We start from the raw sequence: 22529 nt of genomic DNA, 5'->3' as shown, positions 1-22529 counted from the left end.
TGTCAGAGAAGTTCATCGGAGATGATGCATTCAGGGCCATCAGATACTGCTGCATGGTTTGCTTCAGTGTTGAGTCATCATTCCCAACAAGGCCTCCCCCAGCTTAACAGTAAATACTCCACATGTTTATGAAAGGTAAATCAAAAACCATTTATTAAATAGCTCTTAAATTAACTTAAATTGTGAAAGCCTCTGGAATGTGTCATACCTGTTTGACTTTGTTGGATCTCAAATTGAAGCCTGAGTGGAACCCAAGTCATCAAGTGAGAACAAAAGAGTCTGTACAAAAGTAAAGGTTTTGCAGTGTTCAGAGGTGGATCCCGGCACTCCACTGCACGTGGACATGTGCGCGGGCTCTAAGTTGACACTATGATGCAAAACGTTTATTCAGATGATTTGAATTACGTGGAACGTTTGTGTCCGTCAGTTGTTTATTCCTGTTCTCATCTCCTTTTCTTTCTGATGTTCATTTTTGGGTCTGGTACTAGTTTTGTTCCCTCCCTTCCAAGTGTGCTTTTTCAAGTCAGAAAATGTTCCATATGTGGACTCTCTTTGAAACAGGCCAACTTTAGTGTAATTGTAACATCTGGGCCCTTTTCTTCGGCGTAATGGATTCTCCATGAGGCTGGATTCCGGCGTGATGCTTGCTCAACGGAATCAACGGAATCCTCCTTGTTGCTCTTTCATGTGATCCCTTCGTGGTGACTCGGTTGACAAATCTTGGACAACAAAATGGGAAGTTTAACCTTTGCTCAGTTGATTTATGAGCGCTGTAGAGCTTTGTGTAACCAAGCCCTTTTTGCTCTTGAAGAATCAGACCCCCCCTGTCTTTGTGCATGCTTGACTGGACACATTGGCCTTAAACCTCCCCGTGGTCCCTGTGGCTTTTCCTGGAGGGAGGTTCAAGATGTGCGACTGGTTTTCATTTACCCTGATCCCGGAATATTGATCACTCGACCTCAGTTATGGTGATTCAGGCGCTTTCAACCACATTAGGCTCTTGGTTTTATGTCAAAATCGCTCAGAGTAATGGAATTTCCTACATGCTCTTCTGCATGTTGTGCTGTATGACAGCTTTTATGAAACTCTGTTCATGTTGCACAGGATTAACAGCAGCGCTAATATAAAAGTGACACCAGTCCTGTCACTGAATAAACAAGTGTTTTCTTCCCAACATTAATCAAATGATGGTCTGTAGAACTGGATACGCCAAGTGGCCTGGTTATTAAATGCATGTTTTATTTGACAGGAGAGAGAAACTTTTTGCAATCCCCAGTCACCCACTTTGAGAACATCAAGAACAGCATGTTTATTGCCATGAGATCTGACAGTCCTGTCAATGAATCTCCATTACTGGAGAAAGCTGGGAAAGAGGCAGAAATTGCTCAAGTGGAATGAAAAAAAAAGACTCTTACAGCTATCCATCACGCAGAATTAAAGTGATCCCACAACCTCTCAGACACTGAAATGCCATAATGTGTGGTTGTAATTATACCCTGAGAACCACAAGTCAAGTAAAATGAAGAAACAAGCCCTTTTGTGGCGTGCAGTGGGCATCATTTTCACCCAGATTTTTGTGTGTGGCCCTTTTTTACGCCCTCATGGGTGACTTGCTTGCATGAAGATAACAGTTTCTCAGGTTAAAAAAGTAGTCTCCTCGTTTCGCCCATCCTCATTTTGCCAGAAAACCTAAATTGTGCACCTTCTCACCAAAAATAGCCCTACCTGAATTGGGTACCTCTTTCATCCGTGCTTTTGGGACTCACCTGATTTATTGAACAGCAAATCCAAATGACTGAAAAGAAGTGAAGAAGAAGAAGAAGAAGTTGAAATGACAGGCTGATAAAAAAAGAAAGCAGTTGTTTTTGGTTAAAAACACACCGAAAACCACCATGATCGTGTTCACCTCCATCATGCGTCATGTGTTTTCTGCATGTTTCGATGTTTCCACTTAATTTTAGTCAGTTCGATCGCATAAGATTTCATGTTTATAAAACAGTATTGGGTATTGGTCTGATACCGGGCCTGAGTACTCAAAGTCATACTCATATAGAATGGCCATCAGTACCCAAAACCATGTGAAATCAAAAAAGAACTCAAAGTAACTTTATGTGTAATGGTGTACTCGGTATCTGTAAGTACTCAAATGCAAGTACTTGTACACTAGTCCTTTTGGAAAAAATGGTATCGTTACAATGTAAGGGAAACCCTGAGTGATACAAAGCAAAGGCAACTCACTCGGACAGCTGACCGGGTTTAACCTCCTCAGCAGTAAGGTCAGACAGTTACAGAGAATTTCCTACTTCTTGCATGAGGGAAAGTTGCCTGGTTGATGTACTACAGTGTTAAGATCACTAATGTTTCTCAGAATATTTTTTGGAAATACTCGCTAGCAGGACATCAATCTTGAAATTAATAATTTAAAATGTGGTTTACAGTTTATTTTTACCTTCAAAGATCAAACTGAGTAAATCTGAGTCACTTACGTCAGATAACCACTTTATTATAACTTCTATCATGCAGTATCTGATTTGTATTAGATTTCAGAAAATTCAATTTTTTACCATCCGCAGCTAATGGCTTTAACCGGAGGAATACCGTAGCTAATGAAGCTCGACATAATGTAATGGGAAATAACAAGGTCTGCTGGCAAAGATCACATTCCACAAACATTTTTTCATCCTGTGTGGGTCACTGCTGGGCTCATATTTGCTGCTCATGTATGTGAGCAGGTGACTTCTTTAAAGGAAGTGACTGCTGGACTCTTGAAACACGTGGGGGTCAAATGCCACAGTAGGAAATGTGAAGAGCCTGCTGGGAACGGCTTGGCAAGAGCCTGGCAATAATTTGGACGGAAGAGCTAAATGTCATTATGGTGCTCAAATACCACAACACAAGGACCAACAACTTTGTGGAGCAAATCTCAGTAATCGCATGTGATTTCACAGTTGGTGAATCACACGCTTGTTTATGACAGAAAGGATTGAAGGAGAAAGAAGTGGTTTCCCTTGTGTGGTCTGCCGCATGGCTCCTCCTTGATGGCAACTTCAATCCATCATAAAAAAAAAACGGATTTGAGTGTTCAGCATATTCTAAGTTATTTAACTGCTGAACATTAAGGACGGTGTATTGACACGATGTAGTGTCTCCTTCAATGCGCCAGTCCACTCAGCTTGCCAAGGTCAATTTCAGTTGTCCTTGCGACAGGATTCGGAAGTCTGATCTAAAAGTGATTGTTTGTCAAACAAAAATTACACATTTGAGAAGGATGCTTGAAAAAGAAGAAGTAAATGTGTTGCGTTGTAATTTTCAGAGTATGATGTGGTAAACCTTTTATTTGTGTTGTTGAAAGCCAAATTCTAGATCCAAGTCTGAATTCTCTCCGATCCATGTGACTCCAGAGCTCTTGCATTCAACACTGCATTTCAAGATTCCCCTCCAATATTTTTCATATCACTGCCAGTTTTATTTTGTGGTTAAATTGTGGATGTGTGAGACGGTGAGGGCCTGAGTGTGCTGAGATGTTTCTAGCTTCGTATCAGCTAACACAAGAAACGCATTTGTGCTTTTACTTTTAATAGATCAACATGATCCAAAGTCACATTTTTTACTTGGTCAAGGCTAGTTGCAGTGTTTGTCACTGTAAGTGTTGACGAAAGAATCAAAGAGAAAATACAATATAAGGTCACTTGCATTGAACAACGTGCGTCAAAAAAACCATAGAATGAATGAAATACAGAAAAACAAAGTTTTTTGCTAAAACACAAAAAATGACACAAATGACAAAAACAATGCTCAAATATAAACAAACATACAAAACCAATAGTGTGTCGTCCTTGATGTTGTATTCACATAATGTTCGCGTTCGGTTTAAGCCCAAAAGGTGGGAACCTGACACATTAATATCCCAACTGGACAGCTCAACCGATGCCATTTGTTGATATTCTCTAGTGACCAGAAATATCTTTTAATGGCATCTAGACTTGGTCGCTGATGTACAAACGTCATTGAACGTTGGTGGAGATGTTGTTGCAGCTGTAACGGATGAGATATGCTTCCAATTCTGGTCTCAGCTGAACACTAGCTTCATGATGAAATGATGCAATGTTTAGTTTTTCCTAACCATTTAAGACTTGAAAATAACTCTCTCTTAAATTTTAAGAGACAGTCATGAATGAACTAGTTCCCCTGGGTGAGTTTCAAGATACTGGAAATGGATATTGCTTTGCATGCATCATATCTACGGTACATCGATAGTGAAGCTCAGTGAAATCTGTCATTTAATGAAGCAGAATGGATCTGTTCAATGGTGACATGTCAATGCACTCGGGCCATACTGTACCACATAATTCATACTTTTGATGTAAACGTGTTATATCCAAAATATGAAAATGAGCAGAATGAAAATGTCTAGAAAACATTCGAGAGTTGAGCTGTTTACCTCATTAGCACTAACTCACTGTATCTGAATGGAGACGGATGTGTATTTAGAAAACTAAAAGCTGCATGTCATCGTTCATACGGACAGAGTTGAGAGTCGATTGTGATCTTTCCATCACGGCTGTACAGGAAATGACCAGATCTAATCACAGCACAGAATCTTTTTCTAGAAATCCACATCCCTGCCAAACATTATTGGAAAGTCGTGTTTCGACTTTGTGCTATTGAGCATGCTCTCCCACTATGTTCTTGCTGTACTCTCTCAAAACTTCCTCGTCGTCATCATCGCTCTTGGCCATGCTTATGAGGAAAAGGATTTTGCCGTGTGTTTTGCAATGTTTGAGAGCCTATTGAGGATCCAACAAGGTCATTATTGTTGTAATGGTTAGTCATGAAATCCGAAATCGCAAATGTGGATTAAAAGTTAGATGCAAAAGAAAAAGAAAAAAATAATAAATTACAGTGTACAGTATTTGGATGGATTAAAACGAAGCCCAGCTTTCATAGATCAATGGTCATTTTTATGCAACAAAACCCTCTTAAAATGTTTCATGTTGAATTAGTTGAATTGTCAAGGTTGTCAATGAGCGTATTGGTCAGAGCAGAATGAATCAGAATAAATCAAAATAAAGTCTTAGAGCCAAAGAATACAAATTCACCAGAAATGTGTTTTATACCGTAAACACTACAAAATGTAAATTATGTGTCAATATTATTATTATTATTTTTAATTAATACCTAGTTTTAAATCCACTTTTCAGATCTGTCTGATTAAAAAAAAATGTGTTCAAATATAAAGTATATAATAATTGCAGGTGAAAAAAATGCAGTAATGGAGTTGAAGTGACAGGATCATTTATGGCTGAAGCCATAAGTTCTGATTGAAAATTGCAACTAGGTGAGCATTAAGTTTGAAGAGATGTCAGAGTTTTATGCAAACAATTTGATAAAATAACAAAAATAATAGGTATTTTATTCTGATCCAAACAAGTTTTTAGTGGAAATTATGAGGGTTATGGCCATGATAAGGTCGCAGTGGACGCACTTGCATTGTGGTAATTCACCACACTCATGTTGGTGATAATCCAGTTCCACTGTGGCTTGTAAATCTGTGATTTGTATCTTCCATTAAGCAGAATGGAGAATGTGTCGAGTCTTGCTTTCCCGCCAAAAGTCCTCCATCTGAGTTGCCACTTAGTACTCAGGAAGCCAGTGTGAAGGCAGGATGACTCTTGTTCTCTCTGTGAAGAAAAGAAGGGATTTTTGCCCTCTTCACTTCTGGATGACTGAGTAATTTCCTCCCTGAGATCCACCTCGCTGAGATGAAATGTTGAGAGCGGTTGTTTGGGATGGGGTGGGGGGCCCGACTGGAATGCCTGGGGTGCATTTTCCCCTCAAATGAATAGCAGGTGACTGTTGGCTAGTGGGAACCAGAGAGTTGAAGAAAAGGGAGGAAAGAAAAGGTTGAATATATAAACTGCTCTTAAGACCTCACTTCTGAATTGTTGCGCTTGTTCTGTTCCCCGACAATTACTGACTTAGGGAGCGGGGAGCATCATCCAGCACCCGTCGGCTAAATTGGATGTGTGTTTGTTTGAGTCACCTGTTTTCTGCTCATCAACTTCCTGTGCAGGAACATTTTGTTTCCACAAGTGGAGAGCATCAGCAGCTGCAGAAATGTTTGTACAATTTCTGAGAATTTTAAATAAAGACTACAATCTGAGTCCTGCTTCTGCATCTCAACAAAGATGGCGTCTACTGTCAAAAGGCTCATCTAAATCGAGGAGTTGAGCTTTTCTTGAGGACACAGTTATGAGCATGAGTGTGTTGCTGATGTATCAAAGATGTTACGAATGAAATACTTTCCTCTTGAAGAAATGTCGATGGACTCACAACAAAAGGCAAACACACACAAACCAAATTATACCCTCACACAAAGTTTAGCATTATACTTATGAACCTCAACACCCTCATGCGCTCTAATGTACACAAAGGAAAATATGAACACTGATATCCCAGGCAAACACACACACATGCACACGTTTGTATGGCTATCCTTGTGGAGACATTGTGAGGATTCTCATTGATGTAACCCTTTCCCCAGCCTCTCACCCTAAACTTAACCTTAACCATGACTCCGAACCAAACTTATAATGAACTAGTTGTTTTGGAGTTTTAATCCTCAAACTGAGGCTTAAACAAAATGTTTTCATAATAGTTGTGTTTTCAAGAATTGGTCCTCACAAGTATAGCTAAATCAGGTACAAATACACACACAAAGCACCTACATGAACATAGAGGTTTGTTGATGTTCATTCACTCACTCAAGATATATAAACACACACAAACACAAATGTACACACTCACATTTTCAATCAAACAAAAACACTTAGATAAATATGTATTACATTTGGCCTTGATACACACATTCATGCAGAAACGCGTATGAAAATAAATGTACACGTAAAAAAATTGGACATTGCTAACACATATACAGTCAGACACAAATTCTTTAAATATGACTGACAACAATTGTTCGGACACACGCTCAGTCATACATGCACATGAATACATACACACATCCAAAGAGAGATACAGTCACACATTGAACATCGATAACACACTCAATTGGCTGCACACAGCCAGATGGATGAATGCAGTGGTCACTGCAGTGAGTCAGCTAAATGACCGTCCCTGCAGATGGTGTCGCATATGAGAGGCGACGACTTGCTCACAGGAGGGTCTGACTCTCACCCCTCCCACCCTGACACACAATAGCGTCTGAGTGGTGGGGGTCATATGTCACAGTGAGTTTACTAAAATACACACCCATTTATGTCATAGTCATATCATCCTGTGACTGGCAATCATATATTGTGCTTCTAAAGGTGAAGTCTGAATGACAGACGTGACAAGAAACATTGGGGTTTTAGGGTCACCAGTCAGTTCCAGTCTTCTCAATTGCTGGTGATCTGAGCTCTTTCACAGTAAATAATTTCGGAGCCAGATTGTAAATATAACCTCTAGTTTCTCCTTGGTTTGTCTTCTGTAAGTCATGCTTTTCACTCAGGAACAACACCATAAGAAGTACAGATCTTTGAAAATCTGCTTTTTTTGTGTTGAGCTCATGAATGAAAGTGTAAATGTAGAAAAATGCTATGTTTTAAGAAGAAAAAAAAAACAACCAACACATCACAAGGTGTTTTGATTCTTCCCTGTAATTGCACCTTTGGTGTTTTCAAGCAAACATAGGAGTAAAAACAGATTCTCCACGGCTGGAGAATGATGTAATGAACACATAAATTGCCAGACAGCCAGTGTTTTGGGACTTAAGACTGTGTGTGTGTTTCTACTGTCTCAGCGTGCGTGAGTCATGAATTTGGAGCAGCTGAGGGAAAAGTGCAGGTTCCGCTGTCCCGGAGAAAAACACTTTCTCCGTTACCTTATTGAGCTGGAATGTCACAACTCTCACCCTGGAAGGATTTATCTGCATGCTCGACCTCTGAACTCATCCGAAAGACTTTCATGTTGAACTAGGTATCCAATAGTTGGAGAGACATATTCGCACCCATTATCTTTCTATGGACAAACAGCGTAGATGGCAAAATACTGCTGTACACCTTGCAGTCTATAATGATAAGTTACACTGATCATCACAGTTGTTTATTTTGATGTGCAGCAGCTTGTGTTTGAGGCTGAGCCTTGGATGACTAGAGCGGTACCTGCCGATCCAGACCACGTATCGTCAGACTTTCCAGGCTCATTACTGTGATCTAAGTATTTGTGTGGATCCAAGTTAATTCGCCTTGAACTTTCCAAAGAATTCGGGAGAAATTTAGTCTGACAGCTGAGAAATAATTGACAATTAGCAGAAACCCAGGATATTCAGCGTTTGAGCACACAGTTGGTATGTTAGAAAATGTAAAAAAAATATTGACAAAACTCAAAATATGGTTGTGTATGTGGAAACTTGTGGCTGTGTGTGCAAATCTATGTCTGTTAGCCATGTGTGCTAATGAGTGAGAGGCAGGAGATTATGCGTCTCTAAGGGAACAGCGCTCTGTTCCCAGGAGCGACAGCGCCTGATCTGAGGGGGGTATGTGTGTACCCTGACCCCGGGCCTTTGGGGTCCTGGTCGCCTGTCTGAAACCATTTCCCTTCCGTTTTGGTCTGTGTGAAAATGCGAGGCAAACTTGAACTAGCTTGTAAAAGCTGCATCAGAACCGAATATCCTCTGTGCGACCAAAGCCTAAATCTCCCACCCCTGTCACCCGCATGCCCACAAGCGTCTCCCCATATAGCCCAGCCACCACCAACAATAAACAAACTCCGGAGAGAAAGCGGCGGCTGCATTGCTAATGATGGAAAACAATTAGGAGGCTAACAAAAGGAAGCATCCTGCAATACTGGTCACTGCCATGTTTACATGGCGGGTTAAACGTCTGTGTGTGTGTTGGCGGTGAGGGCAAGAGGTCATGGGTACTAGTCTAACGAAGAGTCTGCTCTTTTGTCTGGCTCATGTAAAGAGCTTGTTGAGTATTTAAATAACACTCTACCCTTAAAGATTAAAGCTATTTTGTCGTCGGCTAACAAGAGGCCAGCGTCTGTGATTGTTGGCCCAAAATTGGTGACACCTGAAGTCGCACATAGTTGAACTGTTGAGGATAGAAATAAAAAAATGATGACTAGGCGAGAGTTTCCAGAGCTTTTGTCAAAAACTGTTGAGACCACAGCTCCTGCCAATTTTTGAAAAACATGAATGCGAGTAGCCATTGTCATGGAAGTCATCAATAATTTGATTTTCTGATTTAAAGACTTAGGCGAGAGTTTCCAGAGCTTTTGTCAAAAACTGTTGAGACCACAGCTCCTGCCAATTTTTGAAAAACATGAATGCGAGTAGCCATTGTCATGGAAGTCATCAATAATTTGATTTTCTGATTTAAAGACTTTGTGGGTAAACTAGGATAAAGATGGCTGCAGAGCTGAACATTGAAAACATTTCAGCCAATCTTTTTTGAGATTGGAATCATGGTACCTCACAGCTCATGAGTCATTTTGCTAACACTATAGATTCTGTGCTATTGCAGCCGAGTTGACTTCATTCAGTTTGGTCTGGTGCTCTCGACTACAATAGCATGTAGCATAAAACACATACTGTGCAATCTAGAATTTGGGGCCAGGAGCTGGAACACTCATTGTTCATGAATTACCAACAGTAAACAAGTTACTAGCTCTTTTGATGAAACAACTTTTATGTTTTTCACAGATTTTATTGAAAGAAAAATACAAGGTTTTGTCTGTTTAAGCATGTTTAATATTCCCGTCACATAATGGCATGCCGCTCCAAGTAAGAGCAACTGAGATCCCCTGACATTTTAGAGACTCCTACACATGATAGTTACCAGTTTGTTGCAGTTCTGTGACACACTCTTGACACACTTCATCGCACCTCAGAGAGTCTTCGCTCTGATCAGAAATTGCAAGCCAATTTCACAGACTAATAAGCAAAAGTTGGTACTGTATTTTATTTTGAAGAACTGTAGACGGTGCACGATTGCTTGTGAAGGGATTCCCGTGGGCTTTAAATCCCCTCACTTGTGAGAGGGAAGAAGGAATTGTGTGAATAAGACGTGCAATGGCAGTGAATGACTAGGGACCCCCTTGCTTGCCCCCAACGCTCCCTCAATATCCATCCCTCTGGATAAATCCTGGTGTGTGGAGATGAATGGGCTTCTGAATTGAGACATTCTGCCCATATGTATGAAGGTTTGTGCGGGACTGAAAAAGAGGCCCAGTGGAAGTTAACATTTTGCCTGGGATTTAAAGCATTTTGCATAGTTTTTGTACGGAATTTATCAAATCACTTGTATAGTCAATGATGACAGTGTATATACTTTAAACATTTGGGCTTTGTTTCTTTAGACTGTGGGTCATGGGTGGCTTTTAATGGCAGGCCATTAATAAGCGATTATGAAATCATTTATCCTTCTTTATTGCTGATGCTGCTCTCCTCATATTCTTCACCATAATTACCTGTCGTTTACACTAATGACTGTCTTATGCTGCGGTCTGAAGCTTTGAGAGACGCGGCGACAAAGGGTGTTGTTCTCACACCTGCAGTCAGTGTTTTCACTGACAGCTGTAGTGGCTTGTGTTGACAGTCGACTCCTCAAACAGTCTGGAGGCAAAACCCGGGGATTGTTTTTCGGTCACAACACAGTAAATGAGCCGTTTGAATTTGGAAGGTATCAGTTTCCACAAAGGGTCGCCGTCACACTGACAGAACAGAGACGTGAAGTCACAGCGAAACTCAAAAGAATCCCTTCAAGATTCCCCCCAAAATAACTCAGATTCCAACTCCCAGGGCGCCGCCACCTCAGAATTTGGCATGGGTGGATTGAGAGTGATTTAGAGTGATTCCATGATCGGATGCCAGGCAGAGGCCTGCGCCCGCGCATAGTGCCCTGCACAGCTTTGGCTATTATTTTGGCCTAACTAGATTAAGCAGTGATGAGGGAAGGAATGAAGGGTCAGCTGCACCGCTGTTGCCATGTGGCCAGCAAATACAAACATTGGCTTGGATTTTATCTTCTCGCTCTGACTAGGCGAACATCACGATACTTGCAAGTAAATTCCGAAAAGGTAAAGCTTATCTTTGAGTGAGAACCTTCTACTTTCATGACAATATATGCTTTGCTTTCTAAGTCATAGTCTGAGACTACGTCTTCTCATTTTTTGTGAATTCCAGATTCCGTGGGTAAGTTATTGGTTGGGAACTCTGAACCATTTTGAACAACTCATCCTCCCTTCCCTGGCGTAACATGTTGATGTTTGGAAGTGGGCTTTTGTGTGTGAGGTGAGGATGGGGAGAAGAAACGTTGTTTTGAAGGAGACTGGTATTTGGAATTGAAGTCACTGTTGCCAGAGTCAAGATACTTTATAGACCAATAGATTGTAAAATACGTTACAAGTGAAGTGGCATTCTATTGAGAGTTCCTTTCTCATGAGACTAGTGTACTTACATAGACAATACTGTTTTTGTTGCTTCCAATTTTGCCCCCAAATCTTGAGATATTAATTTGGAAACCCTTCATGCCAAAGATTCTGAGTCCTTTGTAGTGCATGACTGCCAAAGGATGGAATACCACTTTAACAGACCACACCAGTTGTGGTTTCTTAAATTGTTTTTGACTACGAGGGTAAAAAAAAAAACAAACTACTGCTTTTGAGGTGCAGAATTTTTGAGTGTTACCAGGAAACAAGTACTGTTTTATTTTCCTATTACTGTCAATACAATGAAGCAAACACACAAAGGTGTGAAACAAACACCTGATCTGTTTTAATCTAATTTTTTCCCCGGTTTTGTGGTTGTTCCTCGTCGCAGTACACAGTTTCAACGTGGCAGTGGATTGTAAAGTGATTGTAAACAGAACTGTCTGGTTTCTTTAAGTACCTGGGAAAGATTTATTCTTCACAAGATCAGAGGGTTTCCCAACACTTCCTAGGTCCATGCTACGTTAAAAAGAACATTCATTAGAGGACGTGACGTTGGTTGGTAGTCTGGGATTGGTTTTAACTGCCTGAGCCTGTATTGAAGGGTCGACAGCCTTTCTATTTAAAAAATCCCCCCACCATTAATATGCAGACCACATGTCCACCTACAGTCCCGACCAAACCTAATGAGAAGCTGATGGCCAAACCTCTCATAAACCGTGGCCTTCAGTGCATGGAAGGCAAAGCGAGAGTGTTCCTAAAATGGTTCAATACATTCAAGTGCTTAAATGTTCTGTTTTAATAGTGACAGCTACGTTTTTGTATCCTTAAAACCTTTTCCTCGTGATGGACAGATTATGCAATTCCTTCTCTCTGGGGATTTTTCATCACCTTTAATGTCGAATACAATTCTAAAACGGTCTTATAGGGATTAGCCTGATGGGTCCGTCTTGTCTATCATGGTAGGATTAGGAAGCAGCTGAACAAATATGAGTCAAAAATGACCTCACTTGCCGCCATTGTTGTGGTCAGTTCAGTTCAGTTCGAAACACAGATGGTTTGAAGGTGAAACAAGACAAGAACATATTTTATTAGAGGGGCACAATGACCTGCAGTTTTGAATGTGGCTCTATTGACTCGATTAGGCTCACCTTTCAGATGATGAGGATCAGCACCTCTTCATTTGAAGACCAATATTCTTCAACTGAAAAGGAACCTCTTGACAAATCAACTTCTGACAATTACTTCTGGTGCTATATAACATTATTATTGCAGCTCTTTATTCCTACAGCCAATGCTGTGATTCTAAAACACCCTTTGTATTTGAGTTCTCCTTTAATGTTATTAACGCTCCTTTTCCATCGAGACCAGCATGCTGCTGTAACTGTTGGAACCATTCAGATTTCACAGTCCACCAATGCTATAATGCTACTTTAACAACCTACCTACCTTTACATGTGCAATATATGATCGTAGAATAGACTCGTGATTCTGTTCCTTTTTTGGAGAATAACTTTGGGTCGCAAAGTCTGCTTTGGATTAACTGGTTTTACTTTGTTATTAAACATCATCACTGAGGCTGTTGGTCTTCCTGTATATGAACCTGAGTCTTGCACTCGGTCGAAGGCATTCTTGAGTTTTCGACTTTGTTCATGAGAATTTGCAGCTGTTTCTTCTAGAAAGACAAGAACCCAGGTTGTTTTATTTCGTTGTGGTCTTCAAGGATCACAGTCATCAATCCCTCCTCTTCTACACTGAAATGCTCAAGCATCGCGGACCCTGAACTTTTGTGTCCCCATCATTCTAACTCTGTCTTGTGTTTTCTTCTAGCCAGAGGAACTGGAGGCTCTGCACTCTCACACTTTCCGAGTGAAGACTTTTAAAAAGAGCAAGTACTGCAGCGTCTGCAAGCAGAATATCATCCAGGATGGACTCGTCTGTCGAGGTCAGTACTGATCACAAGTCAGGACCTGTCCTGGTTTTCTTGGTGATCCCAGACCTGTGTGGGCTTCTCCTTGACAACTGAGCCTCTTTGAAGCGTCAATGAAACCCGTAACTGTGGTTGTTTGCCCATGGCTTTAGTAACTATCGTCATTTCACAAATATCATCAGTGCTACTGAACTTTTTCACCTTTTAAAGGATCCTATTTTCATTTCATATTGTTTACATTTGTTTGTTCATTGTAAATTTCAATTTTTAAACTTGTTAACAACTAGTCCGCACATGACGTGCAGGTGACAAACTCACCAAAATGTCTGATTGTAGTGTAAATGTTGACATAGTAAGCAAAGATGACATGGCTTGTCGAGACATGAAGCGTGCGGTGACTAGTTTAATAGTCAATTATAGTCGACTATGACGACTTGTTGTTGCAGCCCTATATCAAGTTAATCTAGTCAGTGTTTGTCCGCTTTCTCAATTACATTGGTGGAACCCCCCCAAAAAACAGCAGCAGCTTTTAACTTTTGTAAAAAAAATTTATGAATGTAGAAACATTAATTGACGGCACAGCGTTTGATGTGACTCCCTGTGGACTCGCCACTCTCTTAATAACTCGATGGAACCTGCTGGAACCTGCCGTCGCGGCTCAGAAAAGATCATTGGTTACAACATCCATCAGCGCTCTAAATCAGGGTCATCTGAGGTCACTCTAGGTCATCACCACATCGGTTAAGTGTCAGAGAAAGTCAGATGAAGCTTCTGAAAGGGTAAAGGTCAGTGGCTAGTTGTTCTTTTTGGCAGATCGTGCCTCTGTTCAGAGAAAGTAAATGATAGCTTTGGTGACATTTTCAAAAGTGGCTGGTGTGGATTGATATATGTGACATTTAGCAGTTTGAGCCTTGTTTTTATGGCTAAGAGACTGATGTTTACAAACTCAACAATGTAAGTTGAGTTATTTGTGTCTGGCTTTGGATGTTTGCTTGACCAGTAATGTGACTGCAAGTTTTCTGTGAGTTGGTTAGTAAACATGAATTGCAGATCGTTCCACTGTGAAGAGTGTTTCCAAACAGAAAAATAAAACTGAAGCAGAAGAGACTGGTGGATGTTGGGTTTGGCTGTCAACTTTGGCGCGTTTCATTTGGTTTAGTCAAACAACACACAGGCTTATGTAAGGTAACACAAGGCTCTTGTCCTGGACGGCAGACTGGACTTATATGGTCATATGAGAATTCTGTTGTCACGCTAACAAAAAATGTTTTGCCAATGAGCACTTGTTATGTCACTCTGGAAATGTGTGGTCCAACGACAACTGCACCATATCAAGATAGCAAACATAATGTTCTTAGATTACAGGACATTTGATAACAGTATTATTCAGATGTTTTTGTTGGATTACATGTTGCTAACACAGTATGAAATCACTCCTCTGGGGTGAGCCAACACTGTCAACTCTCCAAGATATTCATTTCATTTGTTTCCATCGAATGTCATTTATCACTCATTTTTCATTTTACAGGCTGCAGTAGTTGATTTTTAATATTATGTTTCATTCATTTACATTTTCCAAACATTCATTTTCTCTTTTTTACCATATTTTTGTTTGACTGCAATATATTGTTATTAGACGCTCAGATCAGGATTTTTGCTGCCGATCACCGATACTGATCACATAGATTGACAACGAATTTGTAATCGAAATGATGAGACCTTCTGTGTACATGATGTGAAAACATGAACCATGAAATCATTTTAATTCAGATAGATTTTAATATACTTCTTCAAGGAGGCAAACAAGGCAAACAATAGAAAAACCTTGCTGAATGCAGCAATTATTCTGTCAGGAGGAAAACAGAATTTTAAAATGACATTTGATGTGAGATGCCGACGTGTGGTGAATCTCCTGAGACTTTGCTATGTCCGCGAAATATTTACTGGCCGCTTTTAGCAGGACTCTGAGACAGTCCGCTCCAGACGTTTTAAAAGTTTCAGATTCAGGTGGCTAGCAAATGCTGCACCTGACTCCAAAACGGAGACCAATCTGGGCGTTTCCGTCTTCGCGTAAACAACACTTGAGAAAGGATGGTCATCTAGCTAGGTGACATTAATGACTGTTTATTTGGCAATTAGCTGAGCGTTCCGATCTAACAGCCAGCTGCTGAGGAGCCAGCAGTCTCACTTTCATGTGCCTGGAAAACTCTCTGTGTGCCGTGAAGTGCTGGCGCTTTAAATGACTTGTTTAATGTTAGCGCGCTTCCCTGAACTGCATTTTCCCGTGCATGTGCTGCTGGATGCAAACTTTAAACGACAGACTGAAAGAACCTCAGCATCGAACATGCTGCAGCAGAGTGAGCAGCGAGTAGGGAGGAGCGGAAGCATCACAGCCTGCGGGGCTCATCAGAGCGCCGGCTGTCACACGTGATCGGAAATGGCTGGTAGTGATCAGCATTCACAGATCACAATGAAATCGGCCGATCATGATCGGTGACGTAGTTTGCTTGCTTAAAAACAGTGTATGGATGTGAAGGCTGATCCAAAAGGAATGGTCAGAGGCCGTGGTTTTGTCCACCTGATAGAAGGCTCCAGGGCCACCGTAACGGAGGGTCTCTGTATTCATGAGCTAAAGTCAAAGTTCTAAATATCTGCTCCTCGTTTATTATGAGTTTTTTAGTCAGAGTAAATATAACTTTTAATGGATTTAAAAGCCCTGCTGACAACACCAGCTGTTTATTATTGAAGTTCCATCCTAAAAAAATGGTATTAATTACTCAAGTCATTATTATCTTGTGCTTACTGTGCACTGCACAGTGTAATTAACAGCGGTCACAGATAATTAACGTCTAGCTTTTCTTTTAATGGGACTTGCTGGTGGGAGAGAAATACAAGTTTGTTTTGCTCATTGCTGGTCACACTGAGTAAGCACAGTGATGCGGGGTGAATGCATTATGACTGTTACGTGTTCGACACAATCGCAGCAGGGAGACAACCAGTGGTGGTTCCTCCAGTCATTGTGTTACCAGCTTGATATTGCTAAAGCTTGAGCTTGTCAAATTCAAAGAAGCGATGGAAAAGTTCACAAAAATGTCAAGATGCAAGATCACAGTTTATAATCACCACCTGTGTTTACTCGGAGTCGTGCTCTGTGATCTAACAGCTGGATCCAGATGTTGTTGTAAAGCTGCAATCCCAGCGATTGGTCGGGAGTTTTCATCAAAGCCGACCTTCTGATCGTGGTTGTGAACGACTCCGTCCGCTGGTGTCACCTGGGTTCTGGATTAATAAGACACTTGAGATGATAAAATGATGGTACAAACAGCTGAGACGCCTGAAAATCCTTGTGCAGGAGGGGAAATGGTCCACCATGACTCATCAGATTTACGTGCCAGTCTGGCTGAATTTATGGCTTCCTGTTATTTTATTACAATAATATTTTGATGGAAGCTTCAGCGGTTTTTGACTCAATGTGCAACCACAACAATAAAACCGTCATGATATTTACCAAAAAACATCAGCCATTATAGATCACTTCCACATGTTTCTGACTGAGATGCCCTTTGAATCACCCTTATAACCTAACAAGATCTAAAGCAGGCGTGTCCACACTGGCTTCTTTTTTTGTTATCTGTCTTGTGATCTACCTGAGTGTCGCAATAGTTCTGCATATTGAACTGTGGAACCCTAGTTGTGGTGTCTGATGACAGTGTTTTGCAGAGAAGTGGCAGCTTGCATGTTCCTTCTACGGCTGTGACAAAATGACTAGTCGACATGGTGGACTACAATGAGCAACTGAAATATTTTCAAATGGCTTATTGCTTGGGGTACTTGCTCTCTTTTCTGCATCTGCAGGACTTAACAAAATCTGCTGCAAGAGGAGAAATGTGAGAAAGTATAAAAGCGTAAAAAAAGCATAATGGACACATCACATGCTAAAGTGAGTTGCCAAACAAGTTTCAAACCACAGTTTAAATCCACAGATGCAATTTCAAGCATCCAGTGCCATACAAGTGTTGCACTACAATTTACGTCCATGGTATTTCCTTTTTTTTGGAAAATACCGTTTACAACATTACAGTCTGACTTGTTCGTCAGAATGCACATGATACATGCCGATTATTTGGCCAGTTGTTTGGGTAGTAGGGGACTAGTTGACTATCAACACAGTACTTGATCTGATGGCTGATGTCTCCTTTCACATCATCGGTATAGTCACTGCCATTCTTAAACCTCAACGAAAATGAAAGAAGAGTTGTATTTCCTATGTCTCATCTGCGTCTGCTCTTTCTGTTGGCACAGATCAGGTAACTACGTGAAGGTATTTGGACTTTGACTGTAGTGACTGTGTTGGTTGGTAGTCATGATGAATATTTGACTCCGACTCAAACATTTCTTCAGAAAAACGTTTGTCTAAACTTCTTGCAAAATATTTATGTAGGTTTTAATGAGGTCCAAGAAAATGACCACGTTTGTTGAGCGATAAATTTATCTGTGTTACTGTGGTACAATTTCTAGGTTCAGGTCCTTCCATTCTGCTCACATCTCTCTCCTGTTCCAAGACCTTACCTGTGGCTGAATCCCCATGTCCCGTGATATGGCCTATTTATGCTCCCTTTATCTATGAAAATGTACCTATCCTTTTCAAATGTTACCATTGCTGACCACATGGGTGGATGTGTTCTTTACATTGGTATTGCTGTACACCAATATATCCACCAGGGGGCGCAGCCCAGAGTCAATAAATTATTACAACAACAAACTAGAAACTGGGAGAAGTATTGATAATGTAACTCTTGCACAAAAAAGGAAAACAGAGGCAGCGTTGTAGGAGGCAAAGTAGTCGGTGAGGCCATTAAATATATGGCAACAGGAGAACAGAGAATTTCCGCCATCGTTATGTCTTCTTCATGTCTCATTAGAGCTACGTATCGGGTAGTAACAGCAACACTGCCCCCATGGTTTCTCCTGGTACTGCTCTGTTTGGTTGGTATCCGTAAGCATTGCTAACACTAAAACAACAAATACTACAACCTGACAAAAAAAACACACATGGCGTGTAGTATCAGAGAATTCCTGCTGAAAAAGTGATGTTGCATCCAGATGACATTACTTTGTAGGTCACTGGAGAGCTGGAGATTTGAAGTGTCTGCTGCATCAAAGCTTAATCCTGGTTGAATTTTGATTTTGATTTTATTGGACTCGAGAAATGAATGCAGTGTGTCACCAAACATTATGACCTTCATCATGGTGCTGCTCAGTTACTCATTAGATGTGATTATTTATGTTTGAATTTCGATATCTAAACTGTATATATTCTACATGTACAGTAAGAATGCTTGTTTACCAACACTCTGCAGTCACATGGTCTGGTAATGACAGCAGCTCCTGCACTTCCTCTCCCCTCAGCCGTCGCTAGGATACAAGGTGTTCCCTGCTCTGACAATAGCGTGTTGACGCAAGTCAGGGCAGCACTTTTCCAGTTAAAAACACAAAGACCTCCATGGCTGGGTATTTTGTAGGAAGAATTGGCCCCCTGAGGGCAGGAAATTACTTTAAAAAAAAATCAATTCACTCACTGAGTTCAACTTAAATAGATGATTTGTGCCACTGCAGAGGAAAGGCTGGAGAATTCCTGATAGTGAAGGATTGTAAACATACATGTTAAAACAGTGACTGCACACACAACCAGGGCTTTTTGTGTTGCATGTGTGCAGGTGCAGTGTGTGTGTACGTGTGAAGAGGTGAAGGTTATCAAAGCTTTGTTCTTGACTGCTGTGCTCATACACATGGTATGCAGTGAAACCGAAATAACACACACACACACACACACACTCACACTCACACATTACTGAGACATTTCTTTATTGTTTTTACATTCAATATGCAGACATGAAGTTATGAAACATGATGACAGTATTATGCTCCATGTTTAGAGTTGCATTATTATTCCATTGGGGAAATATTGTCTATATAACCTATGTTGGACCATCAGCCTGTCCATGGTGTCCTGGACCTTTGACAGAAAAAAATGACTCTTGCACATGAAGCAGGTGGCTTATGGTGACCATTGATTCTGTGTAGATGATGGATCGTCACAATGTCTAATATCATTATTCTAATCTACTAAACTGAGCAGATGGTGAGGTTTATTGACATGAGCGTTTGAGTTGAGTTTGTATTTTAATGGCCATTTTTTTCAACATCTCTGGTCAGAACATGCCCTTTCACTCTCCACATCTGCTCCCCACATGAGCTCAAACCAGAACCTGATGGGCCGATTTTCAGTTTTAACAGTGTAAATTTGAGTCGGGCCGAATACGGCCCCGGGGCCACATTCGGCTCTTTGTCTGTAGCTCCTAAACCCCTCTGAGGTCAAAGTGAAACTGTAAAGCAAAAACATATGGATTCAGGCCTTTGTTTTTTAAGTTCTCTTTCAGTAACATGTTTTCCCATTTGATTTCTCCCTACTCTTTGATCTTACTTTCGTCCTGGATTGTTATCTTATTCATTTTTTTTTTTTAACTATTAGTTCCTAAACTCTTTTCCCACCACATTCTCTTCCCCATTAGTTAATATTTGTATTATCAGACATTATTATAATGACTATCCCAATAATGTGACATAATTACAAACATCGTTCTTATTCTTTACAAAATATAAATGTATTTAAAGAATTCAAACCTCATGCATTTTACTTCTAGCAGGTGTGTCCACTGCGCTGATAAACATAGTTTGCACTCCACCTACTGGTGGTATAGCAGCATTACAACCTTCAGTTGCTCTTCTGGTTTCTTCGAATTCATTGAGATAAATACAACAAGATGTTGACATGGAAAATCGTTAAAGGACGTTACTATATTGTATCTGTCCCATTCTTGCAGTAGTATGTAATTATATGCTGGCAAAAAATGATTTTTTTATTTACTTTATCTGTGACTTGTTGTGTGATCCTACGAGCCCTTCCATTAGATGAGACTCCAACCCATGTGTCCAAGCAGAAAGTACAATATAAAGCGAATAAATAAAACATAAAGGGACTTGTTGTTGTAACATGTTCAATAGTAGTACTTGAGCAGTACTTTGGGTGGAGCAAACAGCAGAGGGAGGTGTTTGCCTAACTGACACTCATTATCATCCAGGCAGGGCTGTTCTGGATATATTGCAGCTTCTGGTTGTTTCTGCCAGGGACGCCAATGATAACCATAATAATTTAGTCTAGTTCTGAAGCTGTGAAGACAGGGGGGTTCGGCTGGGGCCTCTTGAAGAGGTACTGATATGAATGGGCCTGAGTTACAGCATGTCATGAGAAAAGGGGGTGAATCGTATGTCGATGGAGAGCAGGTAAAAGAGACCCGGTGATGGATGTCTACAAGAAATCTTGGCCTTGTGGTTACACATTTGAAGCTGATGTCCAGGTATACATGAGGCGCAGGTACGAGATCTGTCAAGGGGTCACGGATTGGAGCCATGCACCGTGTAAAACACTGATGTCAGGTCAAGGAGGATTTGGAGATGAAGCTCCTCTATCATTCACTGTTAGTACAGTGGACCACGACACCTTTTTTGAACTGATCTGGTCTTTCTTGGTTGCTGAGCTGACTTTCCTTTGGACAGGAAGTGCATGTGAGTTAAAAAAAATGGATGCAAGAGGGATGGAAAGGTTGAAGGAGAGAGGAAGAAGGAAGGAAGCTCTCCGCTCGCCCTTCCCTGTGATTGTGTTCACACTGTAACCGGGGTCAGCCCTTCCCAGCGGGGAGTCCAGGAGAAAGGAAATCAGCCCTCCAGCTTTCCACCTCTTTTTTTTTTTTTTTTTTTTTTTTTTTTTTATCCTCGACACTATAAAACATTCCATTCAGATGGTAACATATGCTCCCGATCGCCCCCCTCTCCTGTCTTTCTTTCACCAAAAGTATTTGTGCTGTGTTTATTCTTCAAAGATTCAACTTCCTAACAAGGTAAAGGCCGCGCTCCGCTCCCTGGGCTGGAGACTTTCACGCCCAATATGGAAGTCCTGCTCGGCTCCCATGTGGCCCTGCCGTTTGTTTACCAGCAAGTCACGTGCTCGGGAGGTGCTGGACAGCGTTCTGGACTGACAAGCACATGGCCTTTATGCTTAGAAACAGTTCTGTGCTTTTCGATTCTATGTCCATGAGAACATGACATGTGACTCATTTGAAACGGGAAAAATACCCAGAGGAACACGGGGGAGTTGATGGACACGTCCTTAATCTCAACACAATAAGAACTTGATTTAGAACTGATTTAAAATAAACACAGTAATGCACCTGTGTGCATGTGTTTGTTTGTGTATTAATGCATATATGCTCAGCCCAGTGTACAGTATGTGCGGATGGTTTTGTGGGTGTGTATGTTTGCGTCACAGCAGGACAGATGTGGTTGTAAGAGGATGGGACTGAGTTTCTGATGGATTAATGTGAGCATGTTTGCAGAGTTGATTTTAAGGAGGCATATTTGTAACTACATGTCAAGATATATTCTCTTTTGTTGTTTATCTGTCAACATCCCACACCCATAAGTTCAATTAAGCTTGAACAGAAGAGTATATAATTGAATAATTTAACAGGATAAAGACTCAAAACGGTGTCACTTCAGAGACACGGCTTCCCCGCTGTCCACAAACGAGGGTCAACAGAGGAGCAGCTGGACCTGCGGCTCATAAATCCTCTCTCGCTCTCTCTCCTGAAGGACGGAGGGACTACGCACTGAGGCGTGAGCTTTCCAAATAAAGGAGAAGGCTGTATGCTTTTACTGGAACATGCTTCATCTTATGTAATGAGTAATTCTTCCTGCTCACATTTTTGTAAGCTGCTGTAATGTGAAGTGTTTTTTAGCCGCTGGAGCTCCCGACGTCTGACATGTTCTTCTGCTGATACGCAGAGATGTGATGATCGAACTTTGAGGGAAAGAACAACTGCGCTTAAACCCCCCCCACATTTTTATTCCATTGAAAAATTGAAAAATAAAAGATAAATATGCTATGATATGATACATTTATATTTTGAAAAATATAGTATTTTAAATACGTTTTCTATCTATCTATCTATCTATCTATCTATCTGTCTCTGTCTGTCTATCTATCTATCTATCTATCTATCTATCTATCTATCTATCTATCTATCTATCTATCTATCTATCTATCTAT

At 40.8% G+C, this 22529-nt stretch overlaps 1 protein-coding gene across 9 annotated transcripts in view; it reads left to right on the top strand.

Annotated features, from left to right (window-relative positions):
• The window catches only part of tns1b (tensin 1b), a 136317-nt gene that overhangs the window by 26238 nt on the left and 87550 nt on the right, over positions 1 to 22529 (top strand). For all 9 annotated transcript variants that reach the window (XM_053877599.1, XM_053877602.1, XM_053877598.1 and 6 more), the window contains exon 2: positions 13264 to 13378. In XM_053877599.1, coding sequence (XP_053733574.1) covers positions 13264 to 13378 — 115 coding nt within the window. The remainder of the gene's footprint in view (positions 1 to 13263; positions 13379 to 22529) is intronic.

The sequence above is a fragment of the Synchiropus splendidus genome, chromosome 10, assembly GCF_027744825.2.
Source record: "Synchiropus splendidus isolate RoL2022-P1 chromosome 10, RoL_Sspl_1.0, whole genome shotgun sequence".
Lineage (NCBI taxonomy): Eukaryota > Metazoa > Chordata > Actinopteri > Syngnathiformes > Callionymidae > Synchiropus > Synchiropus splendidus.
Note: the sequence above shows the minus strand (reverse complement) of the source record. Positions and strands in the feature narration are given on the sequence as shown.